The sequence below is a fragment of the Syngnathus scovelli genome, chromosome 1, assembly GCF_024217435.2.
Source record: "Syngnathus scovelli strain Florida chromosome 1, RoL_Ssco_1.2, whole genome shotgun sequence".
In the NCBI taxonomy this organism is placed as follows: Eukaryota; Metazoa; Chordata; class Actinopteri; order Syngnathiformes; family Syngnathidae; genus Syngnathus; species Syngnathus scovelli.
The window spans coordinates 29033263-29058298 of NC_090847.1; the positions used below are offsets into that span (position 1 = coordinate 29033263).

Genomic DNA, 25036 nt, shown 5'->3' on the forward strand with positions numbered 1-25036 from the left:
TGTTTTGCTCCAAAGCCAAAAATGTTGGACAAGTAGCTTTTCTGTCAAATTTATTTTGAGTACGAAACGGACATTTTTATTGCAGCACACAATCACGCTGTTGAGTTCTTCATTATTAAGGCCAAGAGTGTGTTTTCGTCTTAGCTTTTCACAGAATGTCGCCGTTGAAGATCAGACAAGCATGAAGAAACAAAGACTTAGAAAAAAAAAAAAAAAAAAACAGACAGACAACGTTGTATTTGTAGCCAAGTACAGGAACGGCAAGGATACAGTTCATCCCTGGGTTGCATAGTTTGCCATCTGCTATTAAAACAACAAATTACGCACCAGATTGAACCTTAAAAATTCAAATTTCCCCCTAGAATACAGTTGTGGTCACTTTGGTGAGATGTGTGAATCAAAATTGAGTTACCAACCACAGAATGTGTGTAATATGCAAAATATTTCTTTTTGTTTTTTTCAATCTTGAAACCCAACTGATTACAATTCTAAATCTCGTGGGCCCGTTTGTTGTCAAATTTTGAGGCTATTGAGGATTGATTGGATATGGCTGAGATCCATCTACTAGTACGTGCTGTCTTCACTAGTTAAACGTTTAACAATCAGTAAGGAAATAGACAAACGAGTTGTTTTAACGTATTCTTTCACCGTCATAAAAACGAAATATAGTGTGGCTGTCATAAATGGGCTACAAAATTATGACATGAACTTTTAGGGGTTGTTTTTTTAAGATGGCAAGCAGCATTTGCGTTGACAAAAATATCAAGCATTGATGAGGAGCTCTGAGAAAATATAGATTAAGACCATGTCAGAGTTTGGTTCAGCTTCATTTAAATATACATTTTTTTAAAGCACACGCACGCGCGCACACAACCACACACAGACCGCAACTTATGCGGTCACTGATTGAAAAAAATTGCCTTTAAAAAATAGCCCAAATCCTCTTTGTTGACACACAGTAAGTGTTAATATGTTCCTAAACCCTGATATAGGTCCATCGTGAGCTAGCTACAACGGCCACTTATGAAAATCACAGTAGTCCAAATCAACCGGCTCCTTTTTCATGTTTGACAATAAATTAAGGAATCAGTGCAAGAACGTCACCTTTCCACGTTTTTGTTTGTTTTTAAGAAAACTACAGTAGCCGGTTTGCCGACTAATCACACGCAGCTACGCAAAGCTTTTTTTGGCATTTATTCGATATCCAGCTGAAGGGACAACGACATCGTTAGCGAGGCAAAAGTATCTTATTTTTGTAGTACAACGGTGTTTCCTTTTGAGCTTTTCTTTTGAAAGGTCTTAATCCGGTTAGCACGCTCTCACGTTGCTTAGCTTGCTACGTTAGCATTCGGGCGGCCACTTGCTGAGAGTGACGAGCTCACACCTGGGATGAGCAGCTAATGAGGTAACTTCAACTGCGCTGTATTTACGCCGTTTCGTTGACTTTATACTTGGTTATTTTACTTTGTGTACTATATTGTTTCGTTTCCACTGTGTTGAATTAGCGGGCAAAGGAAATCACTAGTTCAACTCGTGTCTCAATAGTAAGGCCAAAAGAGCAAAGACGGGTGACCGCCCCTTAAGCTGGATATCCAGACTATCTAATTAATAAATGCTGAAAGCTTTTCAGTAGCAGCCAGGAAAGAATGTGAAGACCTTTAAAAAATGACAGCAGTGAGTTTGAGATTCGCTGAGGCAGTCTGTACAGCGGCCAAAACCCAAAGTGCCCCCCCCCCCCCCCCAAGGTTTCATTGAATTGCAGACCCCCCCCCCCAAGTTGTGTAAAAGGCGGAGAAAAGAACTCATCTCCTCTGAATGCACACTGGCTGATTAGGGGAGACAATCAAGAAGGGAAGGAAGGTGAGCACTGAGCAGCATCTGGATTTGTTGTATCTCAGAATTTCTTGGGGCCCCAGGCGGACGTCTGCTTGGGGGCAACGCTTGTCCCAAATGTGGGGAAGTCCTCCGCGCTGCTCATGTCTGGGGCCTGGAAAGCAAAAAGTATTTTGTAAGGACTGTCGGTGACACTTAAATGATTTGTGGTGGAGTGAAATAGCTTAACTATTTAAGAATGTGTGGGAGGAGCTAACTTTAGCCTGGGTTGTTAGCTGGAACATAAAAAAAATAGTCAAATGAACTTGGAAGTTACATAAAATTGAACTGCACTTAAAAATTGTAATGAAATAGTGTAAAACTTTAAAAAAAAAAAAAGCTTAAGCCAGCTATAGTTTGAACATTTCATTGAGTGATTCTTGCCACTGGAGGGCGCCATTTTAGGTCTCACCTTGTTCCCTGCGGCGTTCCAGGGTGCGTCGCGCACAACAAAGCCTTTGGTCAGAGTCTTGCTGCCGTCGTCCGGCCCCCCCGTGCCGGTCCCGCCTCCCCCGTAGCGCGACGGAGGCTTCATGTACGCCGCCAACGTCTCCGTTTCAGTCACGCTGAGCATCTAAAATAGTCACAGGGGCGAAAACGTAAAGTATTTTTGTGTCCTATACTGTCAACAGAGGTGAGCGTTTCTCACGTATTCTTCCTCCAGGTTGATGAGATGCTCAATGGCGTTGTCCACCGTCTCGGGAAGGCCCGTGACCGTCACTTTGTCAGGTTCGTCGGAACCGGGAGGAGGAAACCGGATGTCAACCTGAAAAATGTACACAAGAGGTAGGAAGAAGAATCACTCGATTGACTGCTGGATTTTTTGACTTTGCTCCCTTGAAAGTTTTGGGTGGTTTATTCAACGTGATATTCGTCCCATCTTAAGCCCCTGAGAAATTTGAACTGCCGAAGCCGTCCAAACCTTGAAGTCCTCCATGAGCTTGCGGACGGCTTTGCCGCGGGCGCCGATAATGCGGGCGTGCGTCCTGCGGTCCAGGCGCACGTCTCGGTTCACCATCTTCTGCAAGTCGGCCACCAGCTGCCGGATGGCCTGACACGCCTCCTCCACGTTCCCCTCATACCCCGAAACCACAATCAGGTCCTGAGGGCAACACACAAAAAAACAAAAACGGAGATTTACGCACCCTCCCTTCTACCAGCAAGCGCACACGAGTACGCCGGCCGCCGTGCACCTGCTGTTCATCTCCTTTTTCGGGGAACTGGATGACGACGTTGTGGTCCTTTCGGATTTGAGAAATGACCGCCCCTTTCCGGCCGATGATCTTGGGATGAAACTTGGGCTCCACCGATATGGTCACCTTGAAGCTCCGCAGTAACTAGTACGAAGGGAGAAATGAAAATAGATTCGAGAAGATTTTGGCCAGGGATTGCTCACCCGGTCCTCCTGCTCTGCCCGGAGCTCTTTGACGCGGCCCAGCAAGCCCTGCTTGGCTCGCTGCACGTTAGCCATCAGGCCCGTCACTTTGATCACGTCCCGCTGCATCTCCGGCTGCGGCACCCACATGTTCACCTTCATTGGTCCACAAAGACATTAAGGAGCATTGGAAACCACTTTGTACCCTCAGATTGTCGTTTTTTTATTGGAGTTTGCTTTGGTATACAAAGCAAGATAAATATTCACCTCGTATTCCTCCATCATTTTTCGGATTCCGTTGCCTTTCTGCCCGATGATGTAGCGATGAAGCTCGTTGCAAACTTCCACATCCTCCGTGATGGGCACTAAGGCCTGAAAAAGGACAACGGAGGAGGAGGAAAAAAACAAGCAAGCGGTGCTTCTTCGATCCAAATGGACGGCGAGAATCTACCAGCAGGGCAGCCTTGGCCATCTCGCACTTCTCCTCCCGCCCCGATATGGTGACCACGTCACACTTGCGGGGGACAAGCTCCGCCTCTGGACACACGTGTCCGTTCTCCAAAACCTCTTGACCTTGATGGACGACGATTGAAAAGGTCACACGGCGAAGCGTTTGCTAAGCTCCGGATGGACGCGAAGCCGCCGCTCGGGGGGGAACCTGCGGAGGCGTCTTCTCTCTCGGGGAACTTGATGTGGACCTCGTGTTCGCGGGAGATGTTCTGGATCCGGCTGCCTTTGGGGCCCATGATGGCGCGGTGGTAGCGCTGAGGGACCGCCACCTCCACGCTCACCCGCGACTCCTGCTCGACCGGAGCACGTATCAACAACAACAACCCAAGCGACGAGGTCAGCGCTCGCTCGCTTACCAGGTCCTGGATGATCTCCCGTATTCGTTTCTTGGCGCCATCCACGCAGTCCTTGGCTCCTATGAGGGAAACCCGCCGGCTGTTGGCCCCCGTGCGGGGGAAGCTCACGACCACGCCGCCGTATTCCTCGGCCAACTGGCGTAGCACCTGGCCTCTGCGGCACACAAAATGTCGGTGGTGGCGAACGTCCACATCCATGCTGTCCTCCGACACGTCGTCCTGGAGAGGAGAAGCGACCAGTAGAAAACTTGTAACCAGCGACCGTGTACTCTAAACGTAGTGATGTGGCGCGTGAGCTTTCAAGTCTCACCAGGTTTTTGAGCAGGTTTTCCAGTTCCTCGCGCGCCTGCCGAACGGCTTCCTCTTTGCCCACGATGGTGATCAGCTCCCGCTGGCCGTCGTCAGCCGACGGGAAGATGATGCGGACGCCCGTCCTGTCGCGAACGCGCCGAACATTGGCGCCGCCGCGGCCGATCAGGAACTTGTGGTGCTCAGGCTTGGCCTGCAGCTCGGCTGTGAAGTTGCTGACTTGCTGAATGGAGGAGAGCAAACGTGGGTGGAGATTTTGATGGCCAACATTGGTCTTCGGGCTCTACCTTCTCCTCGGCCAGGTGCAGGAGTTGCCGCCGGGCTTTCTCCACCTCGGCGGCCGGCCCCCTGATGGTGACCCGGTCGGAGGCGGAGCCTTCGGAGGGAAAGTGGATATGGACGGCGCCGCCGCATTCCTCCATGATGGCGCGAACCAGGCAGCCCTTGGCGCCGATGAGCGAGTTGTGGAGCTTGGCCGGTATGATGACCTCCGTCTCTTTAATGTTGGCCTGGAGAAAGGCGGCGGTGAGATCTTCTCGCTTTCCAGACGCCTTTTTAGCCGAGACTGACCATTTCTCTCTGGATGGCGAGGATTCGTTCTCTAGCTGCCTCACAGTTGGCCTTCTTTCCCGTGATGACGATGGTCTCCGAGTTGCTGTTCTCGGTGGGCATGTCGATCTTGGTGTTGGTCTCCTCGCGGATCTGCCGCCGACGAGAGCGTTACGAGAACTGAACCGCTCGCCAAAGTTTCTTCGGCGCCTTACCTTTTTGATGTTGGCGCCACCTTTGCCGATGATGTTTTTGTGAAACTGCTTGAAGATGGGAACCGAGAGCGAGAAGCTGTTCTCCATCTGCAGGCGAGATTGGCAAAGTGCCAGTCGGGGGACATTTTTTCACAGGCCGGTGTGTTTTGGCACTCGTACCAGGTCGGCGATCATTTTCTGGAGGAACTTGGCGCACTTCTCCAACTCGCTCTTGGGACCTCTCATCTGAACAAGGTTACTCTTCTGCGCCGGGTCGGGGAAGTTGATGATGACCTGGATGAGGTGGACTGGATGAGACTTGCTTCTGCAGCGCTGACGGTCCAAAGAGACTACCTCCTCACCTCGGGGAACTTTTCTCGGACTTCTTTTATCTTCTCTCCCTTCTGGCCGATGATGGTTCGATGGAACTTGTGCTCCACCACCAGATCTTTGGTCCGCTCGTTCTCCTGGAGAAGAGTGTGGACTTTTTTTTTTTCACGCCGTCTTCCTCACCGTCCGCCGCAGTCAAGTTAACCTCACCATTCTTTGGACCATCTCGATGAGTTCCCGGCGAGCCAGCTGGACGCCCTTGGGGTCTCCCTCAATCCGAATCAGGCTGCTTCCATCGGAGTCCTGCGGGATTCTCACCGACACCTTGTACTGCTCCTTAATTCGATTGACTGGAATGAAAGCGGGAGGTGAAGAAAGCAACTACGCCTTTCTGTTTTTTTCTTTTCTCCAACACTGACTATTGGCGCCGTTCTTGCCGATGAGATGTCTGTGGAAACGCTGGTTGATGAAGACCTCGGTGTAATCCATCCGCACAAGCTGCGGAGGAGTCAAAGAAAGCCCTGGTCAGAGACTTTCACGGTGGGCGTTCCCCAGCCAGCCAGCCAGCCAAGCACCCACCAGATCGGTGATGATTTCTTTTAACTGGACCTGAGCCTGCTCCACCTCCTCCGTCGGCCCCTCCAGGCTGATTCGCTCCTCACCGTCGGTGAACTCTATGTGAACCTACATACAAGAACTGGTCCTAATTTTCCTCCACCTAAAATTTTTTTTTTTTTTTGTCACGTACTCGAGGCAGCTGCTGTGTTATCCGCCCGATGTTTTGTCCTTTCTTGCCTATAATGAAGCGATGCAGCCAGGCCGGTGCCGTCACATCCACCACCGTCACGCTCTTCGCCTGCCCAGCGGGAAAAAATGTAGTAGCCAAAATATTGCAGTGTACCGTATTTTCTGAACTATAAGTCCCAGTTTTCTTCATAGTTTAATGCAACTTGTACTCAGGAGTGACTTTTGTGTTAAATTATTAACACACATTTTCACACTGAACCACATGAGGGCGCTTTAAGCCTGTGGAATAATTGGAACTGCAACTGACGATGAGTCTAACGTAAGCCACTACTTCCGGGGTTAGCCGTATTGTTTATAAGTGATACAGAGGATGAAGATTTCGTCGGATTTAATGATTTGGATGGTTCGATAAACTTGTTAGCATGTTAGTTTTTTCTATAGTAATTTGAATAATTCTTAATATGTTACGTCAGGCACGTTTTTAGTTCCTTGTTTATGTAACATTAGCAATGCTAACGGTGCGATTTATGTCTGTTTCTTCTTTATTATGCATTTCGTGGCTTGTGCGACTTCTACTCCGGAGCGACTTATAGTCCGGAAAATACGGTATGGCGCTAAAACCAAAATGGCTGACATTTGGTATTTCATTTCCATTTGTTCTCACCTTAGAGTAGACTTGCGTGAGCGCTGGTCCCAGCTTGTCAGGCTCCCCCCGGAGGACGATGGTCTCCGAGCTGGAGTCCAGAGGGGGCATTTCCACCGAGACTCCCGTGGCCTCCAGGATCTCCTGCAAGGTGTTGCCCTTGGGCCCGATGATGTACTTGTGCTGAGACTTCTTTACCTCCACCGAGATGGTGGTGGTCTTCTTCTTCTGTCAGGCAACAAAACTCTATTAGGTTATTATTATTACTTCTACTCTAACTAGTGTTGTGTCCGCACCATGTCATCGTAGATGGCGCGAATGCGGCTCAGCGCCAGGGCGACGGCCTCCTTCTCGCCAGTGATGACGATCTCGTCCTTGGTCAGGCTGGGCGGGGGGACGCTGATGCGAGCGCCAGTTTCCTGACTTAGCTCCTGCGCCAGCCGGCTGTGCGGGCCCGCGATGAAGGGGTGGAAGGCCTTCTCCAGGGGGAGACGCTCTACAGCACGCTTGTCCTGATGGGCCAAAAAGAAGATGAGGAAAGTACATCATGGTTGATAGAATTTTTTTTTTTTTTACAAGCATTCTGAATGAGTCTGTAACATCAAGTATTTATAATCTGTCGGCATATCCAACCTGCTCGGCAGAGATCAGCAATATCTCATGGCGCGCCTTTTCAATGCCCTCCTTGGTACCGGTGATACGGATGTTGGTACTGGTGTCATCCGGGCGCGGGATAACGATCTTGGTCGCCGTCTTCAGCTCGAGTTCTTGCAGCTTTTCGCCGTTCTTGCCGATGACAAAGCGATGGTGCTCTTTGGGGATGACCAGCGCGGCCCAAGCCTGGCCATTTCGGGGGAAGGAGATGAACTGGCGCCTTACTGATTTGAAATAGACATTTTCCATTTTCTGACCTGAGTCTGTAGTCTTGCCACAATCTCCTTGCGGGCCTTCATGACAGAGTCCAGTTTGCCCGTGACCATGATGGACAAGCCCTGGTCCTTAGCTAGCGACAGCTCAATGTGAGCTTCGGTCCGCTGCATGATGTCCAAGCACACTTTAGCTTCTTCACCCTCCCCAAATTGGCTGTTGTCCTTGTAGCGCCGTTCCTCCACGGGCACGTGGAAAACCTGCGACGCAGCAGGTCCCATTCTTACTTCTTTTGAGGAGATATTTGCTCCATTTGCTTTTTTTTTTTTAGTATTTTATCTGCCTTGATGCAAATGTTGCTTTGCAAGGGTGTGGGATTTTTTTAAAATTTTGAATTCCAATTTGATCATTTCCAATTTTAGCTCTAATATGATACTGCTTGCATCCAATTGCAGCTTCTTTTTTTTATTATTTTTTTAGCCTGCCCACTTTTGGCAGCCGTTTTTAAATTGTTTGAATTCCTAAATCAAAACGTGTATGTAACCAAGCCAGATAGCTCTGCCTTAGCAAAAGTCTGCCATCTTGATGCTAGCCCACAATGCAAAGCACCATAGACAGGCTGACCAAACTAGAATGGATACTCCTTAAAACAAAACTATGTCAAAAGACAAAACAGTTCAAAGACGGACAGGGAATAAAAGAATACTCACGGGCCTTTTTTTGGGGTTGGGTTAGTTTACCCATCAAATCTTGTGGTGTGAAATCACACATTTCGGGACTATTTGAAACAAAAACGATTTAATACTCGGGACAAAAAGCCATCCTCTAATAGGCGCAAAAGCAATCTCGAAAATGCCAGATTGTGTCATGTCGAGGGATAAAGTCATTATGAGCGCCCAGCGTCCTCGTTGACAAAGCTACCTGAGTAATGACGGAAGCTTTGATGGGTTTGATCTTGCTCCCCCACGCAGGAGCCGCCTCCCCCGCCTTCTCCCCCGGCGCGCCCTTCTCCGGCAGCGGAGGGAAGGCCTCCAGGTAGGTGGGGATGTATGCCTCATCCTCCGGGACGCAGCCTGCACCGCAGAGGTGAGGTAGAAAAACAAAAATAAACACTAGCTACTCCAACATATTTACCTGGAATTTTTTAAAAATGTATTTTGAGATATTTTTATATATCTTATATATATATTTTTTATTTTACTTGAAATTATTTTATATATATATATATTTTTATATATATCATTAGGGTAAGCAGGTGACTTTAGAAGAGGGAGGCGGGATATGGAAAGACAAACTCCAGATAGCCTCCACACAAGTGCGATTAAAAAATGGACAGATGGGCTTTTGCCCCGCCCTCCAAAATATTACCTGTGATTTCCCGCTCCCTCAGGCCACTGCGGTGCTCTGCAAAGCTCTCGGGGGTCAACAGTGCCACTGAGCTCATGGTTCAAGACTTCTTCCGCTATTCCACTGCAACAAATGAGCACAATCGAGTTCATGTTTGTCGCTGACATTCCAAGAAGTCGGACAAAAAGGTAAAGAATGATTCGCCGGTTAACAAAACGCGTGGCTAATTTCCAAATGTTGCATAGGTGAGCTTCTGTGTGAATTTAGTTGATCAAGATGGTGACACTCTACTGTTGTTGTTTTTTGGTATTGTGACAACACAGTTGCGGAGTTTTACCTGCACAGGTCAATTGCCAGCAAGTCCGTCCAGGTCGCGGCTACCGGCGGCGCTTCAGTGCCAGTCTCGTTTTAAGCTCCTGAAAACAGAACCGATCACAACATGAAACAGGTGCAGTAAAAAAGCTTAAATTCACAAAAAAACATTGCTAATCTTCACAAAGCCCTTTCATTTTTATACATGGAGATGAATACTATTCAATCCTGTGATTTTTGGGGTATTTTGGGATATGTCAGTAGTTTTTCCTGTAGCTAATGTCGCTTGTACAAAGATTTCAGTGTTACATAAAACATGGGTAAAACTAGAAGAACTTCACTTGGAACTTCAAGGCCATTTTGGCTGTAAAACCTTATAAATACCTATACAACCTATATATAAAATCCCGTTGTTACATTTATACTACAAATTGATGTTTTGAAATCCAGTGAGGAAAATATTTTGTTAAAACTGTTTAGGTCAAGAAAAGGTTTTGGTTAAAAGAACATGCTCGCAAGATAGTTTTTCAACATTATTACGACTGATGACAATTTATAACACTCGAAAGTGGTGCGCCGGATCTGGCCCCCGGGCCTCGATTTTGAGACCTGTTATTGTTGGGCAATATTTGACTTTGAATATTCCCATTTCATAAAGGGGGCTTTAATGTCGACATGTTTAATCAAGAAAGAAACAGAGGGGGGTCAACAGTGGCAGGGTTCCTTAAGTGGTCCCACGTGATTTTTTAATGTTTTTATTTGAATTTCATCCAATCTCTTGCCGGTCGACTGCGGTCTTAGCTCAGTCTTTCCCGTCCATGCTCCTGCCTTGCCGCTTGAATCGAACGTTTTATTCGAATTCATGTTCAATGTCGGTTTAATGACGCACGTCGACGATGAAATTTCTTATCATCGTCTCCAAGCAAGAACAATAACAAGGCAGCAACCGATTCGCCCGCTCCGCTCCGCGGGCGCTAACCTTCCGAAGCCTGGCTGCGTGTCTTTGTGGGGGCCAGCGGGCGGGCGGGCGGGCGACGCAGGCGTTGTCCATCTTGACAATAATGCAAATAATAAATAAGGTGCAAAAGTATCCTACCTTACAGAGAGAAAACGTAGCAGAGGATGTTGAGCGTTTGACAGGTGATGGTGTAAACACAAATGTGATTGGTCGACGAGCATTTCCTCCGACGAAGCGGAGTGATACGCCGAGATGCGCTGCGGTTCAAAGATGGTCCGGCCAATTGCCGCAGTATGTTTACGCCAGCGGAGCATCCAAATAAAATAGATTAATACTATGATTTATGAAGGATACAAAGGCCTCGCAGACTAATGCTTTTAAAGGATTTTGTGGTTTGCCTCAAAGTTACCGTTGACCCAAAATATGGTGAAGTCAACGTCAATTGTGTTGCCCGTATTTCCCGTTTTAGACGCTAGGTGGCAGTCCGAACCCAACGTAAACAAAGGTAAGGCAGGACTTCTTTTGTCTTTTTCTCACATTTGGAAGAATAATAAATATAAAATTAATAAGAAAGCTGAAAGATAAAGTTTCATAAAGTAAAGACCAAGTTTCATTTAGTTTCTGAGTAGCATCGAGCAGTGGCGTGCGAAGCCCACATTTGGTCGTGGAGCGCATGTTGCTGGTTCCGACTCGCTCCCAGGTGGATGCGCGCTCTGTTCGCTACGCTCCGCCCTCTACACGCCTCTTCCAACAAAGCGCGATTTTTATCCAAAAGATACGACTGGTGTTGCGGTGTAGCCTTCACAATAAAACTCACCTGACTAATGTTCAACCCGTTACTTTTATTTTTCAATTCACTACAGGATTCACTATTTTTATCGACGCTCGCATGATGATATGTACCTCCTTGGAGGGGAGGGGGTGTTGTCCTCCCTTCAGTCGGGCTCCACTCACTCCTTGTGCCTCTTACAACAAAGAGCAAAGTACATATGCCGTCGGGGAGCGGAAAGTAGCCTCTACCTTTTTTTGTTGTTTTTTATAACGATAATGATCATTTCTGCTTTTACCTTCTTGCCCAAGATCATGTTGGAGCGCCGACACAGCAGCCGAGTGACTGACAAGTAATGTTTACTCGAACTATCCTGGTGAGTTTTCTATGCCTTATATCATTTTTTCTATTAGACGTTTTTATTTAGAATTGACAACAATGCTGGAGCGTTTCCAAGCCGAAAGCACCTGTTCTCTCGAGGGCTGGCTTGGTTGAGTTGCCAACTTGCCAGTGAAGTAAAGATGACCGATGTGTCAATTGATTTTATAAAGAAGCATTTCCGGCTGAGCGACCTGCCATGTTTGTCGTCTCATAAAAAGGGGGAGTTAAGCACCAAGTAATAAGTAACCACAGAATGCCATGTAACATTTCATTGGCACATGAATGGGGGATTTTTTCGCCCACCTCTTTTGTGTGCGCCTCCCCCAAATATTTTCCACACACTGACCCAACAGATGGTACCCACACCCATCCAGCGTCCACACTGCATCATTGTGATAATGGAAGCCCCTTTTAGGCACTTAAGGAGTGTGCACAAGCTCGATTGATTTAAGCCATCGGGCCATGTTAGCTAGGAGTTGCATTTACAGGAATGAATGAGTGACCTAGTGACCCAGCCTGACTCTTTTGGTAAGCGTCCACTTGACTTAGAAAACAAATCAGGTCAAAGTCAGACAAAGAAAAAGAGCTCAGGAATACATTTTAATACACAGGGGGAAAAAAATATGCTGTTAGAGTTGTCCCCTAATTTGTGTTGTTGTTGTCCTAGCAGTTTTAACAGTATCACATTTTCAGGTATTTGTGAGATTTCTTTATTACTTGGTCAGAATTTGCGTGCGTGATGGTGAATGACAGGTGGTGTTTCCCCAAAATGGAAAATCCTCGTAAATGAGACAATAAAATGTTTACTCTTCGATACCGCTTTGAATTTCCCCTCCAAGAACCCCCCCCATCTTTCCAGTCAGAAACTTGAAACCTGTCTGCTAAAACAAGTTGACTGACTCAATGGCACACGCGAAGCCAATCTCCAAACTGGTCCGACGAGCTGGTTTACGTTCTAACAAACTAGTGTTGCGCTGGCACAGCCGGCCTGGGTGCACTGTCTGGATCGTCCTGCAGCCACTTGCATGCTGTAGAAAATGTGAAATTGACTCCAGATTTAATTTACTGACTAATTGGCAGTAATCACCGGCAAATGACATTTTTAAGATTTTTTTTATTGCGTGTTGATGTTTGGTTGTCAGTTCTAACGGACTGGCCACATTTATCCGTCCAAAGTGTTCCGATTTAAAAAGTGGGCCCGCAAGGCACTGTGAGCAGAAGGAGTGGACGCCCGCCGCCTTACGCAAAGTTTATTTTCCGCTCCAGGCCCAGTGGCGCGTTTGCTTGTTTCACGATCAGGACGGATTATTATGGATGAGCGCAACTGTCATTGCAGAGTAGACATTTTGAACGTACTTGAATGTATTTTCTAATGGCTCGATTATAGTACTATGAATGGGAGATTATCGAACGTGTCTCGGAAAATCATAACAGAACTCATGATTGCATAACTAATGACCGTGTTCAGTAGCTTAATTATCTCACACAAACAAACCACCTCCAGTCAAGGCTCATTTATAGCATGCTAGCAGAAATTGACTTGAAATATGACCATTAGTACTTTACGAAAAAAGTTGGGAAACTCACTTCTGGGAATTTACTCACAATCATAATCACTCTTATGAAATATAGACAAATGGTAATGGGCAAATTGTAATGGCCAGAATTGTCAGTAGGCGAGAAGGAAAAAAACAACAACAACATTCTGTTGCATTCCAGAGACTGATTCTCTCTCTCTCTCTCTCTCTCTCTCTCTCTCTCTCTCTCTCTCTCTCTCTCTCTCTCTCTCTCTCTCTCTCTCTCTCTCTCTCTCTCTCTCTCTCTCTCTCTCTCTCTCTCTCTCTCTCTCTCTCTCTCTCTCTCTCTCTCTCTCTCTCGCTCTCGCTCTCGCTCTCTCCTCGATAGGTGTGGATGACGTGTTCCGGCGGACACTTTCCCTCGGAGCCCGGCCTCTGATCGGAAGCGCCTTATCAAAGACGACCCGGCGACCCGACCATGGCTGCCCATGAAGCAGACAATCCACCCGTCCAGTTAGCCGAGCGCAAACCCAGGCCGAACCTCCCCCCAAAACCGATGGAGCGAGGGACGGAGCAGGACGACCGGCCCGCCAGCCCCTCGGGCGTCAACGTCAAAACCATCGTGAACAAGTTCACCAAACAGCGCGTGGGGCTGGCCAACGCCACCCGAAGGCAGGTGAAAAGGCAGCAGGTGTTCAAACCCAAGCCCGGTACTGGCGCCAGTAACCCAGTCGTCCAGCCGCCTCCGCTACCCAAGAAGAGAACTCGCCCACCGGGGGCGAAGAGCACGGAAACGGAGGACGGCGTCTGCGGCGAAGGAGGTCGCTCAGGTACTCTGCAATCAACTAATTACAATCATTAAAATTCTGCTGTGGTGTCCCGCATTCTGCAGCAGGCGCGGCGCGGCGGCAGATGTGTTCCAAGAACTGTAAACCGGTTCTGCTGGTCACATGACGAGTTTCACATTCATGGCGTATTGGTGGAAAAAGTCCAACGGCGTCACCAAAATGCAATTTGACGGAACCGGTGACATTTTGTGTGGTATTGTTTGATGTCAGTGGAAAGGCTTTTCTCTGTTCCTGTCCGATGAAACAATCGGACTTCCCTGTTTTGATTCCCTGTGGTATTCTCAGAAGATGTAACTGACGCAGACAAACAGAAATGGTCCCAGCGTGCATTTTTTTTCAGTTAAGTATTTTACGATAGAGAACCAAAACTGCCTAAACCAGAAATAAATTAAATTGAAAATAAAAAGAAATACATAAGTGGAATTGATCAAATACATTAAAAAATATAATATGAATTAATACTCAATTTTATTCATGAATTTAATTTTGTATTTATTTCCACAATTATTTCCCAAATCTTTTTTTGTCTTTATTTTTACCTGCTTTTTTTTTAAATTTTTTTACCAATGTTATTCATATTTTTTTTTACTTCCACATTTATTTTTAAAACCTTGTATGTCTTTGCGTTTTGTATTCTATATCTTTTCTCATTTTCATTTCAATCTATTTTTGTTCATTTAAATTTTTCTATTCATTTTCACTTTTATTTTCTTAAGTCTCAAGATACCAAGGTGGTCCCAATGCGGTCGGTAAATGAGAAGTGCTTGAAGTATCTGACGTAGAAAAGCACGACACAAGCCAGAGCCCATTTTCCACTCTCACCGGGTTCCATTTATTTATCCATCTTGGGTTTTAGCCACCATTGTCTGATTAATATTTAAGGGGCCGTCCGTGTCAGTGCTGCTTTGTGTTTACAGAGCTGACTCGGCAGTTAAAAATGAACGCCAAGCCTGCCTGCCAGCCGGGGTTCTTGTGAGTGACCCTAAGCCAAAGTTTCTTCTTCTCGCAGACCCCGACGGGAAAGAGGTGGACGTCCATTCCGTTGTCGGAAAGGTCGAGGAGGAGCACGTTCCGTACGATGTCGCCAGCCCGACTTGCGATCGCAGTTGCTGTTGCGTGTGCCACCTCCAGCGGCCCGGCATGAAGCTGGTGTGGGTGCCGCTGGAAGCCGAGGACGGCGCCAACGACGACATCTTGGAGGGAGAGGGGTCCGACTGGGCCTCGTCGGACGGCGAGAAGGGCGAGGGCCTGGCGGGGGTAGAAGAGGAGGAAGAAGAGTCGGCGGCGGCGCCCCTCGTCGCCGATGCGACGGAAGCGCCGCAAAAGGAAAAGTTGGCGGTTGTAACGGACGAGGCTCCCCGGAGACTCTCGGATCCCGGACCTCTGTCGCCTCCTCAGGTCTCCTCCGCTTCCCCCAGACATAATACATTCCTGACAGTCAGCAAGGAAGAAAACGATCTTTACGAGACCTTCATCCCCACGGTGGATGTCAGTCACAAGAAAGCCAGTCAGGAGGCGGCGGACGTTCCTCAGGTCAAGGTGCCCACGCCGGCTCGCAGATCCAAGCCTCCGGAGCTCCAGAGGGATGCCGCCGTGATGTCGGATGAGCCGCCACCCGCCATCCCGCCCCGCAGGCCCCTGACTCAAGACACTCGCTCCTTGTCGGCGGAGGAGCGCACGCCGCGAGCCGGTCCTCGCCCCCCCGCCAGCCCCCATTTGCCTCCGAGACCGCCGCTGCTCCTGCCAAAAGCCGACGTCTGCAGGGATGCCAGCAACACGGGCGGACAAAGAAACGGTTTGTCACCAACGAGCGCTTGCTTGAATCCATGCTGCTGACGCTGACCTGAATGCGCTTCATCTCGCAGAGGGAGATAACGGGGAAGGATGGAAGGAGGACTCAACAGAAGAACCGTGAGTTGGCGCCCCATCGCCGGCATCACTGCTGTGTTTGACCTTCTTGGGGTAATCTGCTTGGCAGGTCCGTGACTGAGACTGAGCTTTCCAACAGCTGGAAGTCCCGGCTGCAAAACCGTGAGTCATAGAGTTGCAAAACAACCCAGGGGAGGGGGGGGGGGGGGGGAAAGAAAAACAGGCTTGACTGGAATCCAATTGGATGGATGGATGGATGGATGGATGGATGGATGGATGGATGGATGGATGGATGGATGGATGGATGGATGGATGGATGGATGGATGGATGACAGCTAGCTCAATAGGTAGCTAGATAGCTCGATAGGTAGCGAGAGAGATACTTCTAGTAGGGGAACCATCAGCGCATTTGGTACGGTCCGCATCAGCGTTACCGATTTGTGGCCTCGTCAGAACCTCTGTACCAGACCTACCGGGCCACCGTCATCACCAAAGAGATCCACCGGCAGACGTTTTGGCGGGACGTCAGCGCCAGCGGCGACTACACCTCCGAGTTGCCGAGCCGGAACGATTGCACCCTCTGGCAGAACCTGCCGGCGGTGCGTGACAGCGGCGTCTTGGAGCAGCTCTCCCTAGAACAGTGCAAGTATCAGGAGGTGAGGGAAGCTCGGTTCTTTTGGACCATCCGGGTCAGGGGGGAAAAAAAAGTAGCCTCATGGCGCGTTGCTCCGCACAGAGCATGTTTGAGGTTCTGACGTCGGAAACCTCCTACCTTCGCTCGCTGTACGTTCTAACCGAACACTTCCTGGAGAATCGGGAGCTGGAAGGGACGCTGGTGATCCGAGACAAGAAGCCCCTCTTTTCCAACATCCTGAGGGTCCGCGAGGTCAGCGAGAGGTGAGGCCAATGTCTCCACGCGCTCCAAACTGGTGCCTGAAGCGCAGTTTGCTTTTTAGGTTCCTGAAAGACCTGGAGGAGCGCGTCTTTAAGAACATCGTGTTCTCAGACATCTGCGACATCATCCACTACCACTCGCAGCACAATTTCCCGGCCTACATCGACTACGTCCGCAACCAGATCTACCAGGAGAAGACGTACACCTCGCTCATGTACGCCAATGCTTTGCTGTCGCTTCTCGTGAGCGTTGCACGCTAACCGCACGCTAACCCGCAGGAAGAACAACACGCATTTTGCCGCCGTCATCAATCGGCTCCAGGAGTCGCCTCAGTGCCACCGGCTGCCCTTCATGTCCTTCCTGCTGCTGCCGTTCCAGAGGATAACGCGCATCAAAATGCTCATCGAGGTGAGCGGCAAAGTTGGAGACACGTCGACGTTCAATCACAAACGAGGGTCGGGCGATTTGGCCTTCAAGGAAACACCCGTGGAGATATTTGCTGTAACTTTGACGCCCCCATGCCCCCCCCAAGGAAAAAAATCTTAGCTCCGCCAGTGGTCCCATGAAAAGTGAAAATGGTGTCTCTTCTAAATTGTGAAAGAAAAGTGAAACGTGCTTGTTTGCTGTTGCAGAACATCCTGAAAAGAACAAAAGAGGGCACCAAAGAGGAGCAGATGGCTTCCAAGGCTTTGGCCTCCGTGTCCAAGGTGACATCATGACAGGGCTTTGGCAAAAGACACCTGACGTCATTTGAACTCTGGTGCTTGCGCAGATCATTGACGAGTGTAACACGGAGGTGGGCAAGATGAGACAGATGGAGGAGTTGATCCTCATCTCCAAATCGCTGGAGTTCGACAAGCTCAGGGCAAGCCAGCGAGAAAAGCAGCCTGTCCTTCCACGCACGACAAATATGACGAGATTGCCATTTTGCCACTTTTTTTTTTTTGCAGGCCATCCCCATCATTTCCCAGACTCGCTTCCTGGAGAAGAAGGGAGAACTCCAGGAGATGTCCAGAGGAGGAACCGTCTTCCAAATGAGAGTCAAGTTCAATCCCATCTACGTTTTCCTCTTCAACGACCTGCTCGTCATTACCACCAGCACCGTCAAGAAGAGGTGAGACGGGTCCGGGCCGCGAGGGCGTCTTTTCTTCCGCCTGCCTCACCCGTCCGTCCTGGTGGCGACAGCGCCGAGCGCTTCGTGGTGCTGGACTACGCCCACCGCTCCTTGGTTCAGGCTCAGCCCCTGGAGGAGGACAGGAGCAGCGGCCCGTACGAGAACTGCTTCAACCTCATTCTGCTGGAGAACCATAACGGGCGCTTGATGGAGCGTCTCATCAAAGCGCCCTCCCAGTGAGTAGCAGGAAGGTCCGCCTTGGCCCAAAAAAAAAAATACAATGACGCCACAACGTCCAGACAATCTTTTTCTGGACAGGCCGGATATGCACAGGTGGATGGCCGCCTTCCCCAACAAAGACGAAGACGAGGTGGTCTATGACGCCTGGGGTGAGCGAATCCGGACGCTAGTGATGATTGCTTTGACGTCAAGTGTTTCAAGTGTGTGTGTGTGTGTGTGTTGTGCGTGTGTGTGTGTCAGACTGTCCTCAAGTTCAGTGCGTGGAGCAGTACGTGGCCCAGCAGGCCGACGAGCTCAACCTGGAACCCACTGAGATTGTCAACGTCATACGCAAAACAAACGAGGGTGAGGAGAATTGTTACATCGTTCCATTTTTAATTAGCAACCAAAAAAGAAAAAGTGGCGCGCTCTGTTTTGTTTTAGATCTCATATGAGAGAGTAAATGTTTTGAACTTTAAAGGTCAGTACAACTTGAGCCCAAAAAATGTTTGCCGCTTCTCAGGGAGCCCGATAGAGCAATATGAATAAATAATGAATAAATATAATATATAAATATATTATAATATATAAATAATAATAAATGGCTTTCGTTGTCATTTTTAATCATTTTAACCATAATTGTATATATGTAAATAGCCATCCATCCATGGATGGATACATGTAAATATATAATAATAATATATAAATAATAATAAATGACTTTCGTTGTCGTTTTTAATCATAAATAGTAAATAAATATATATATGTAAAATATAATGATAATGTAGAATTAATAATAAATGGCTTTCGTTGTCGTTTTTAATCATTTTAATAATAAATAATGAATAAATATATGTATATAATATGTAAAAATGATGACCGCTGGGATAGGCTCCAGCACGCCCGCGACCCCTGTGGGGGACAAAACGCTACTGAAAATGGATGGATGGATAATAATATATAAATAATAACAAATGACTGTCGTTGTAGTTTTTAATCATTTTAATGGTAATGAAAAATATATATAATATGTCAAGTTAAGGTCATGGTTAACATGGAGCCTCCCTCCTCGCCCCCTTGGTCCTCATTGCAATGATCCCCCCCCCCCCCCAGCAGTTTATTGATTTTCTTTTCCCGCATGAGCAATCGCGAAAACGCTTTTCCCCTTGCTCGCCCTTCCCGCTCCCGCAGGTTGGTACGAGGGCATCCGCCTGTCGGACGGCCAGAAAGGCTGGTTCCCCGTCAGCAACATCATCGAAATCACCAACGAGCACGTGAGGAGGCGCAACCTGAAGGAGCGCTATCGAGTCATCCAGGCCGCCAGCCAGGTCACCACCATCAAGAAACTTTAATTAGGTCGTCGGCGGTGACACGTTTGCCACGCAGGTAACTCGTGATGGACAATTATTTATACACTAAAATGAAAGCAATCCAATACTGCACACTGAATATTTTTATTGTAAAAGTGTCAAACACCAAGAACAAGCTGTACATAAATCCAAAGACAACACTTGCTTGGTGTCAGTCATGTTCCTCTTGCGTGGATGACGGCGGCGGCGCCGGTATTGGAAGCAGGTACTCCTCGTAATGCTCCACGTCGTCCGGCCGACTCGGTTCCATCCATCGCGCGCCACCCCAAGGCGTCGCCGTATCGTCTCCCCGCCCGACCTTCGATTTTGCCAACTCGCGTTCAAAGTTGGCAATTTAGAAAATCCCTGATATTTTGCAAGCCTACCTGAGAGTCTTCTGGGTCTTGGTAGCTCAGTTTGAGAAGACAAGTGATGGCCAGGTTCTCCTCGGTGCTCAGCTGGAGAATCATCCGGCCCGCGTGACTGTCGGAGCGAGGCGTCTGGGTGGGGCCCCCCAGGACCCTGAAGACATGCGGCCCACGCAGGAAGGGGTTGGGCTGATTGCAAGGGGCGGAGCTTGTGCTCATGAGTGGCGGGGGAGTGTTGAGTTGGAAGCTGCTCCATGCTGGCTAAAAACAAATGGGGGCAAATTCACAAATGGGCTGGATAAAATGTCATCATTTAAAAATGGATTTGTTTTCCATTTTAAATACTGACCAGATGAACGATTTAACACAATATATTATCTGTAAAAAGTGTTTTGATATTCATATATGAGCTAAATTTCATATTTATATGTATACTTTCATAGTTCAGCTTTTTTTTTCTTTTTTCTTTTTGTCATTTGATACAATTCTAGTTGCACCAAACATAGAAAAAAAAAAACTAAAGAAATTGAGGATAAACAAGAACTTAAAGAAAACACGGACTCAAAACTCTCCGCGGCTCTGGTCATTAGCATTTCCTGGCTCTGAATGTTGATATTTGTCTCGCGGTACTGGGGTCCATTCTCCCCCACGCTGCTCGGGGGAGTCCCGGTCTCAAGTTGCGGACTCACCTTGTCGGGAGGAGGCGAGACTTGCTGCTGGGTTGATGCACAAAAAACCATTCGTGACGGTTGCTGCACGGTCCTGCGGGAGGACGGCGGCTGCACCGCCGCCACCGCGCGCTGGGCTCTCGGCTATATTTAAAACAGACACCAATAACTAATTTGCTTTTCTTTTTTTGTTTTTCTTTCACCAGTCCAAATTGAAGTTGAGACACTTACATTGTCACTCATGTGGGAGTCGAGTTGTGCAAGTTCTGAATCTGAAGCTCGACGCGAGTTTCAGCTGCAGCAGCGCCCTCACATGGCTACAATTATACCTGCACGATCGAAAGATCATTATACGTCAAAAACATCCATCACAGATGTATTTTGCTCGTCTTCAACAGATTTTGGATGATTTTCTTTTTAATCTGATCGCGCCAAAAAAAATAATTAGTTTGATTGTTTTACGTCAACTTTGCCCCGCGACGGGGCTGCTTGTTTCCTTACGGATCAATTTCACTGACGGACAAATTCAATTTATCGCCGGAATTGGCGAGCAGTTTTGTGGACTTGTGGTAGCGGGCAGTAAGTATCTGGTAAGTTTTTCACGATTACTTTAATTTGGTGCTAGTTCAATTTGTTGTAATAATTAGAATTTCAAGAGTTACATATACCGAGACCCGGTAGTCTGTGAGACTTATTTTTCGTGTCAATGCTTTATAAAGATAAAACAAGCAATTTTGTCCATCGGTGTGCGCGTGCGTAGGTCGGTCAAACGTACACCTTAATATTTAAAAAGAAAAAAAAAGAACTCATTGAGGCTTTTAGGTAAGATGTAAGACTTTTATTGAATACAGTTAAAAATCAAAGCCTTCAAATGTTGCCATGCTGCCATCCTTTTGTACCTGTGAAGAAATTGAACAGTTGATAATTCTATTGCAGAAGGTCAATTTGAACAATTTAAGGTTGGCTCAACCTTTTCTGCCATTCGGGTGAGGTTTGCTCTGTTTAGACACCCAGACGTAGCGCACCGCAGGATTGGACCCCAAATGCTTTCGGATTGGAGCGGCGCTGCTGCTTCTTCCAGCCATGGGCGTCGTCTGAGCCGCTACGGTTGTCGGGACGAGACCACTGAGAGGAGTAGTGCTGATTCCTGCCGCGGGCCGCTTGATGAAGCCCATGCTACCTATACCCGGGTCATCCGACTCAAATCTGTACATGGAGAAAAGCTTGTGCAAGCCTTCCAAAGGATACTTGCACTGCACCACCAACCTGAGAAGTAAGAGTGTACACTGAATCCCCTCATTTTCACATTTCAAATACTTTCCACAGTCTTAATTTCTCCATAAAAAAAAAAAAAAAAAAAAAAAAACACAAACCTCTCATCAACATCCTCAGAGTCAGACACATTCTTGCTGTAGAAAATCTCATTTCGATAGATCACGTTGCCATGTCGGAGCTAAAAGGAGTGGAAGAGGGAAAAAGGTAGGACTTCCCACACGAGTTACAAGTGATTTGTGTGAATACCTTGACTTTGGATCCACAGCTATTGAGCGGGAAAGAGAAAAGTGCCCTGGTTTCATCAGCTTCTGCAGGGCCGCACAAACTGTCCAGTAAGTTGCTTGTCAACGGCCTTGCACCGCTGGGAGTCATCCGAGATACATCTGCCACTACGGTCATCCTCCCGTCAGTGGAACACACTGAAAAGGACATTCACCAAAAGTCCAGCATTTTGTCACTCCTTCGCCAAAATGTGACACCCACGGCACTCACCTGGATTTTTTTTTTTTTTTAACAACTGCAATGCTACTGTAGAGTGTGAGGACATCAACAATCAAGTGGCCAAAAACATGAAAACTGCTTTCCTACTTACCAATAAGTTCTGAGGTCACAAAAGGACAAGTCTTGGAAGCAGATTTCTGAACAGACCCCGTTTGACGCTCTTTCACATGGATCTCAAAAGTGCCCAAGAATCTTTCCAAAGTGACATCCTGAAACAAATGACCCCAAAAATAAAAAAAAATCTGTCTGGAGTTCTTCAAGCTGTAGAATCAGACCATCCCGACCTTATAATGGAAGCCCTGTGAGTAGACTGGCACATCCAGCTGCAGTTTCTGACTGGCATTGCTCATCTTGTAGTCCCGCTGAGCTACCAGCTCTGGTGTCAGCGTGTCAGAGCCCACCACGATGGACCACAGGAAGCCAAAGCCCCAGTGGTCCGCGCTGAAGCTGATGCCTGACTCTGAGCAAACCGCATCCAGGACTGGAGGAGCTAAAGCAGAATTGGAGTCCAAATAGTGAGGATGACATCTAACCCAAACGGGTCAACCCAAGAGTCGACTCACAGGGGCCGGCCAGCGCCGTGACGCTCACAAAGTAGTAATAGGGCTCGTTTTCGGGAAGAACACTCAGCGTGTAGTTGATGTCCAATCTGTATTCCACAGTTCCGTACATTTCGTAGTACTAAGGGAGAAGAAGAAGCATGAGCGGAACTACTTGGGATGACTCCAATTGTGACCATGCAATCTACCTGCTGAGTGACAGCAGGGTGGTCAAAAGAGACGTTCAGCAAGTAGCCGTGGCCGTGAGCGGGTTGCGTGATATCGGCGACGGAACACGAGTTGGTGTGGAGCGCCTCGCGGCCGTTGAGCCGAAGCAAAACCAAGCGGACGTCCTGGGGTACGTCGCCCAGGTAGACCTGGAAGAGGCGCTCTTCCACGATACTTCGGTTCTGGGTAAACAGAGGCCGCAGCAACATGGGTGTGCTCAGCGTCCGGTGAAGTCGCAGCCTGGTCTCGGCACCTTCGTCCTCAAACATTTGCTCCAGGTAGAGATGGAAAGTGTAGAACTCGTAAAGGTCATCGCTCACAAAGCTCTGCGAGAAGGGTGATGCGAAATCTTACAAAAACTCTTCCAACGACCCGGTCACCTCCGAATACCGACCTTCCTGAGTCCGCCCTTGGCATCCAACGGGATGCTAATCTGAACCGTGCCGTTCTCAGTCACCACGTCGCCGTTCTCAAAAAGGCCGCCGGTGAATCCCACCCGAACTCTCGCCTCATCAGGACCTGGATAAGGTGCCCCCGGAGTCCTGAAAACCAGGTGGCCACTGTCTTCGTAAGCACCTTGATCTGTTCAAAGATGGGGAGTGACTAAGTTCGAAGGTAGGAGGACATTTCTGTCAGGTAAGAGTTGATGCATACGCATGGAGCAGGTGGCCGCTACGTCCACCATGATGACCAACCAGCGTTGTCTGGAGAACAGAGTGGCGTGGACCACCTCCACAGGGATGTCATCCACCTGAGAAGTTGTAACGCAGTTAGCAAAGGAACGGAAAATGCACAGTAACGTATCCACGGGATGTTTGGAAACTGCTTCAAGGTTGTTGGTTTTTTTTTCCAAATGCTGTTTATTCCCCCAAAATCCCATGAACATTTCCAGAACTCTGACCATGGCCATGAACGAATCCGGCTGTCCATAGGGTGTGCGGAACACCAGCCTCTGGTGGGTCAGCGCAAACATGTAACCTTGCTCACGGGCGTCCGAGATGCTCATCGGTTCCAGGTGCTCCTCATCTCTCTGGAACACCACCTGCCAACCCAAAGTAGACGAGCCATCTACCTGCAGAGCACACGCGCAAGAATCCCAAGAGCGCCTAGCCGTAAGGCTAATCCAACGATAAGGATGGATGAATGGAACATGTCCAAGTATCAGTTTTTGCAACTCACATGTCTGAGAACATTCCAGTTGTCCTTCTCCCCGGCACCACACGGGATTTCGCTCTTCATGGACACCTACGGACACACCGGCAAATGTATGGCCCTGACCAGAATGGAAATGAAAAAGCGATCATACCTCCATGTAGTTGAGCTCACAGGAGACCTCTCGTGGAGCCCACTCCAGGGATGGTGAGCAGGTCTTGTTCAGTCCGTAGGCTACGCCGCGCCTCACCAACAGCTTGAAGCTGAATCCGAACACCTTATCGTCCTAAGGACCGGTAAACCAATCAGCACATTTGGACTCCTTCCACCAAACATTTACAGATACCTTCGACTCTGTGTGACAGCTAAAGTAGGACGCACGCAACTCCATGCGACCACTCAATGGGGAGATGGTGACGCTATAGCCGCACTCGGCCGCATACGGCTCAGCGATGGCGTACGCTCCCGTCCCATCTGGAAGGTCAGAAGAATCACGATCACCATCCACGTCAAAGCCATATAAAATAAACCCCATTTCCGCCCTGTCAACAAAAAGTCGAGAAAGGAAATATCTGACCACCGTGGTCCCCGACCGGACGTACCGACAGCCTCGAAGCGAGCATCATCCCCGGCGAACGAGAGGTCCACGGCTATCACGAAGGAACGATCGTGGCAATCCATGTCCAGGACTCCTGCGACCAAATTGCGGAATGGTTCAAATGGTGCTTAAGATTTCTTCGAACGGGAGATTATTCCGTACCATCGGGAATGGGATCGGCCAACGTGGACAGAAGCCACACCACCCTGCAAGACAAAACCACACGCAAGAATTTGAGTAGTTCTGCGGCATGTGACAGCACAGTCTTACCACAAATAAAAGAGGCGCGCCATCGTTGGAGACAGCCCCCAGGAAACCGGCTTTTGATCAAACCGACTGACCAATGGAAGGCCTCCATTGAAACAGGTGAAGGTGCC

General features: G+C 48.3%; 3 protein-coding genes across 5 annotated transcripts; 1 reads left to right on the plus strand and 2 right to left on the minus strand.

Moving 5' to 3' along the window:
• Positions 1-33: 33 nt before the first annotated feature.
• hdlbpb (high density lipoprotein binding protein b) lies at positions 34-10665 on the minus strand. Of its 2 annotated transcripts, none has more exons than XM_049753280.2 (28): positions 10508-10665; positions 9437-9515; positions 9121-9222; positions 8674-8825; positions 7797-8012; positions 7519-7725; positions 7182-7397; positions 6907-7113; positions 6244-6351; positions 6075-6179; positions 5915-5993; positions 5706-5845; positions 5528-5632; positions 5346-5459; positions 5187-5273; positions 4993-5124; positions 4710-4931; positions 4424-4645; positions 4114-4332; positions 3906-4047; positions 3699-3820; positions 3515-3619; positions 3269-3403; positions 3066-3209; positions 2795-2974; positions 2522-2638; positions 2285-2446; positions 34-1987 (listed from the first exon to the last, which is right to left on the minus strand). In XM_049753280.2, the coding sequence occupies exons 3-28, from the start codon at positions 9194-9196 to the stop codon at positions 1895-1897; spliced, it is 3807 nt and encodes a 1268-aa protein (XP_049609237.1). In that variant the 5' UTR covers positions 9197-9222; positions 9437-9515; positions 10508-10665; the 3' UTR covers positions 34-1894. The 2 variants fall into 2 exon arrangements, with proteins under 2 accessions (XP_049609237.1, XP_049609246.1); XM_049753289.2 differs by lacking the exon at positions 10508-10665 and adding an exon at positions 10391-10433.
• Positions 10666-11264: 599 nt separating this feature from the next.
• On the plus strand, positions 11265-19491 carry arhgef15b (Rho guanine nucleotide exchange factor 15b). Its single transcript, XM_049753303.1, has 17 exons — positions 11265-11352; positions 11450-11514; positions 13425-13866; positions 14894-15679; positions 15750-15795; positions 15863-15915; positions 16207-16409; positions 16490-16650; positions 16710-16862; positions 16927-17056; positions 17281-17355; positions 17421-17513; positions 17599-17762; positions 17834-17998; positions 18081-18151; positions 18243-18347; positions 19173-19491. Exons 3-17 carry the CDS (start codon positions 13515-13517, stop codon positions 19331-19333), a joined length of 2718 nt encoding a protein of 905 aa, XP_049609260.1. The 5' UTR covers positions 11265-11352; positions 11450-11514; positions 13425-13514; the 3' UTR covers positions 19334-19491.
• A 1691-nt stretch (positions 19492-21182) lies between these two features.
• LOC125988288 (uncharacterized) lies at positions 21183-25016 on the minus strand. Of its 2 annotated transcripts, none has more exons than XM_049753327.1 (17): positions 24930-25016; positions 24822-24865; positions 24664-24753; positions 24408-24535; positions 24216-24347; positions 24089-24154; positions 23811-23951; positions 23564-23660; positions 23304-23491; positions 22891-23235; positions 22706-22823; positions 22427-22632; positions 22234-22351; positions 21888-22060; positions 21740-21819; positions 21337-21632; positions 21183-21265 (listed from the first exon to the last, which is right to left on the minus strand). In XM_049753327.1, the coding sequence occupies exons 1-17, from the start codon at positions 24950-24952 to the stop codon at positions 21234-21236; spliced, it is 2277 nt and encodes a 758-aa protein (XP_049609284.1). In that variant the 5' UTR covers positions 24953-25016; the 3' UTR covers positions 21183-21233. The 2 variants fall into 2 exon arrangements, with proteins under 2 accessions (XP_049609284.1, XP_049609273.1); XM_049753316.1 differs by having other exon boundaries at positions 23811-23981.
• Between the last annotated feature and the right edge of the window lie 20 nt (positions 25017-25036).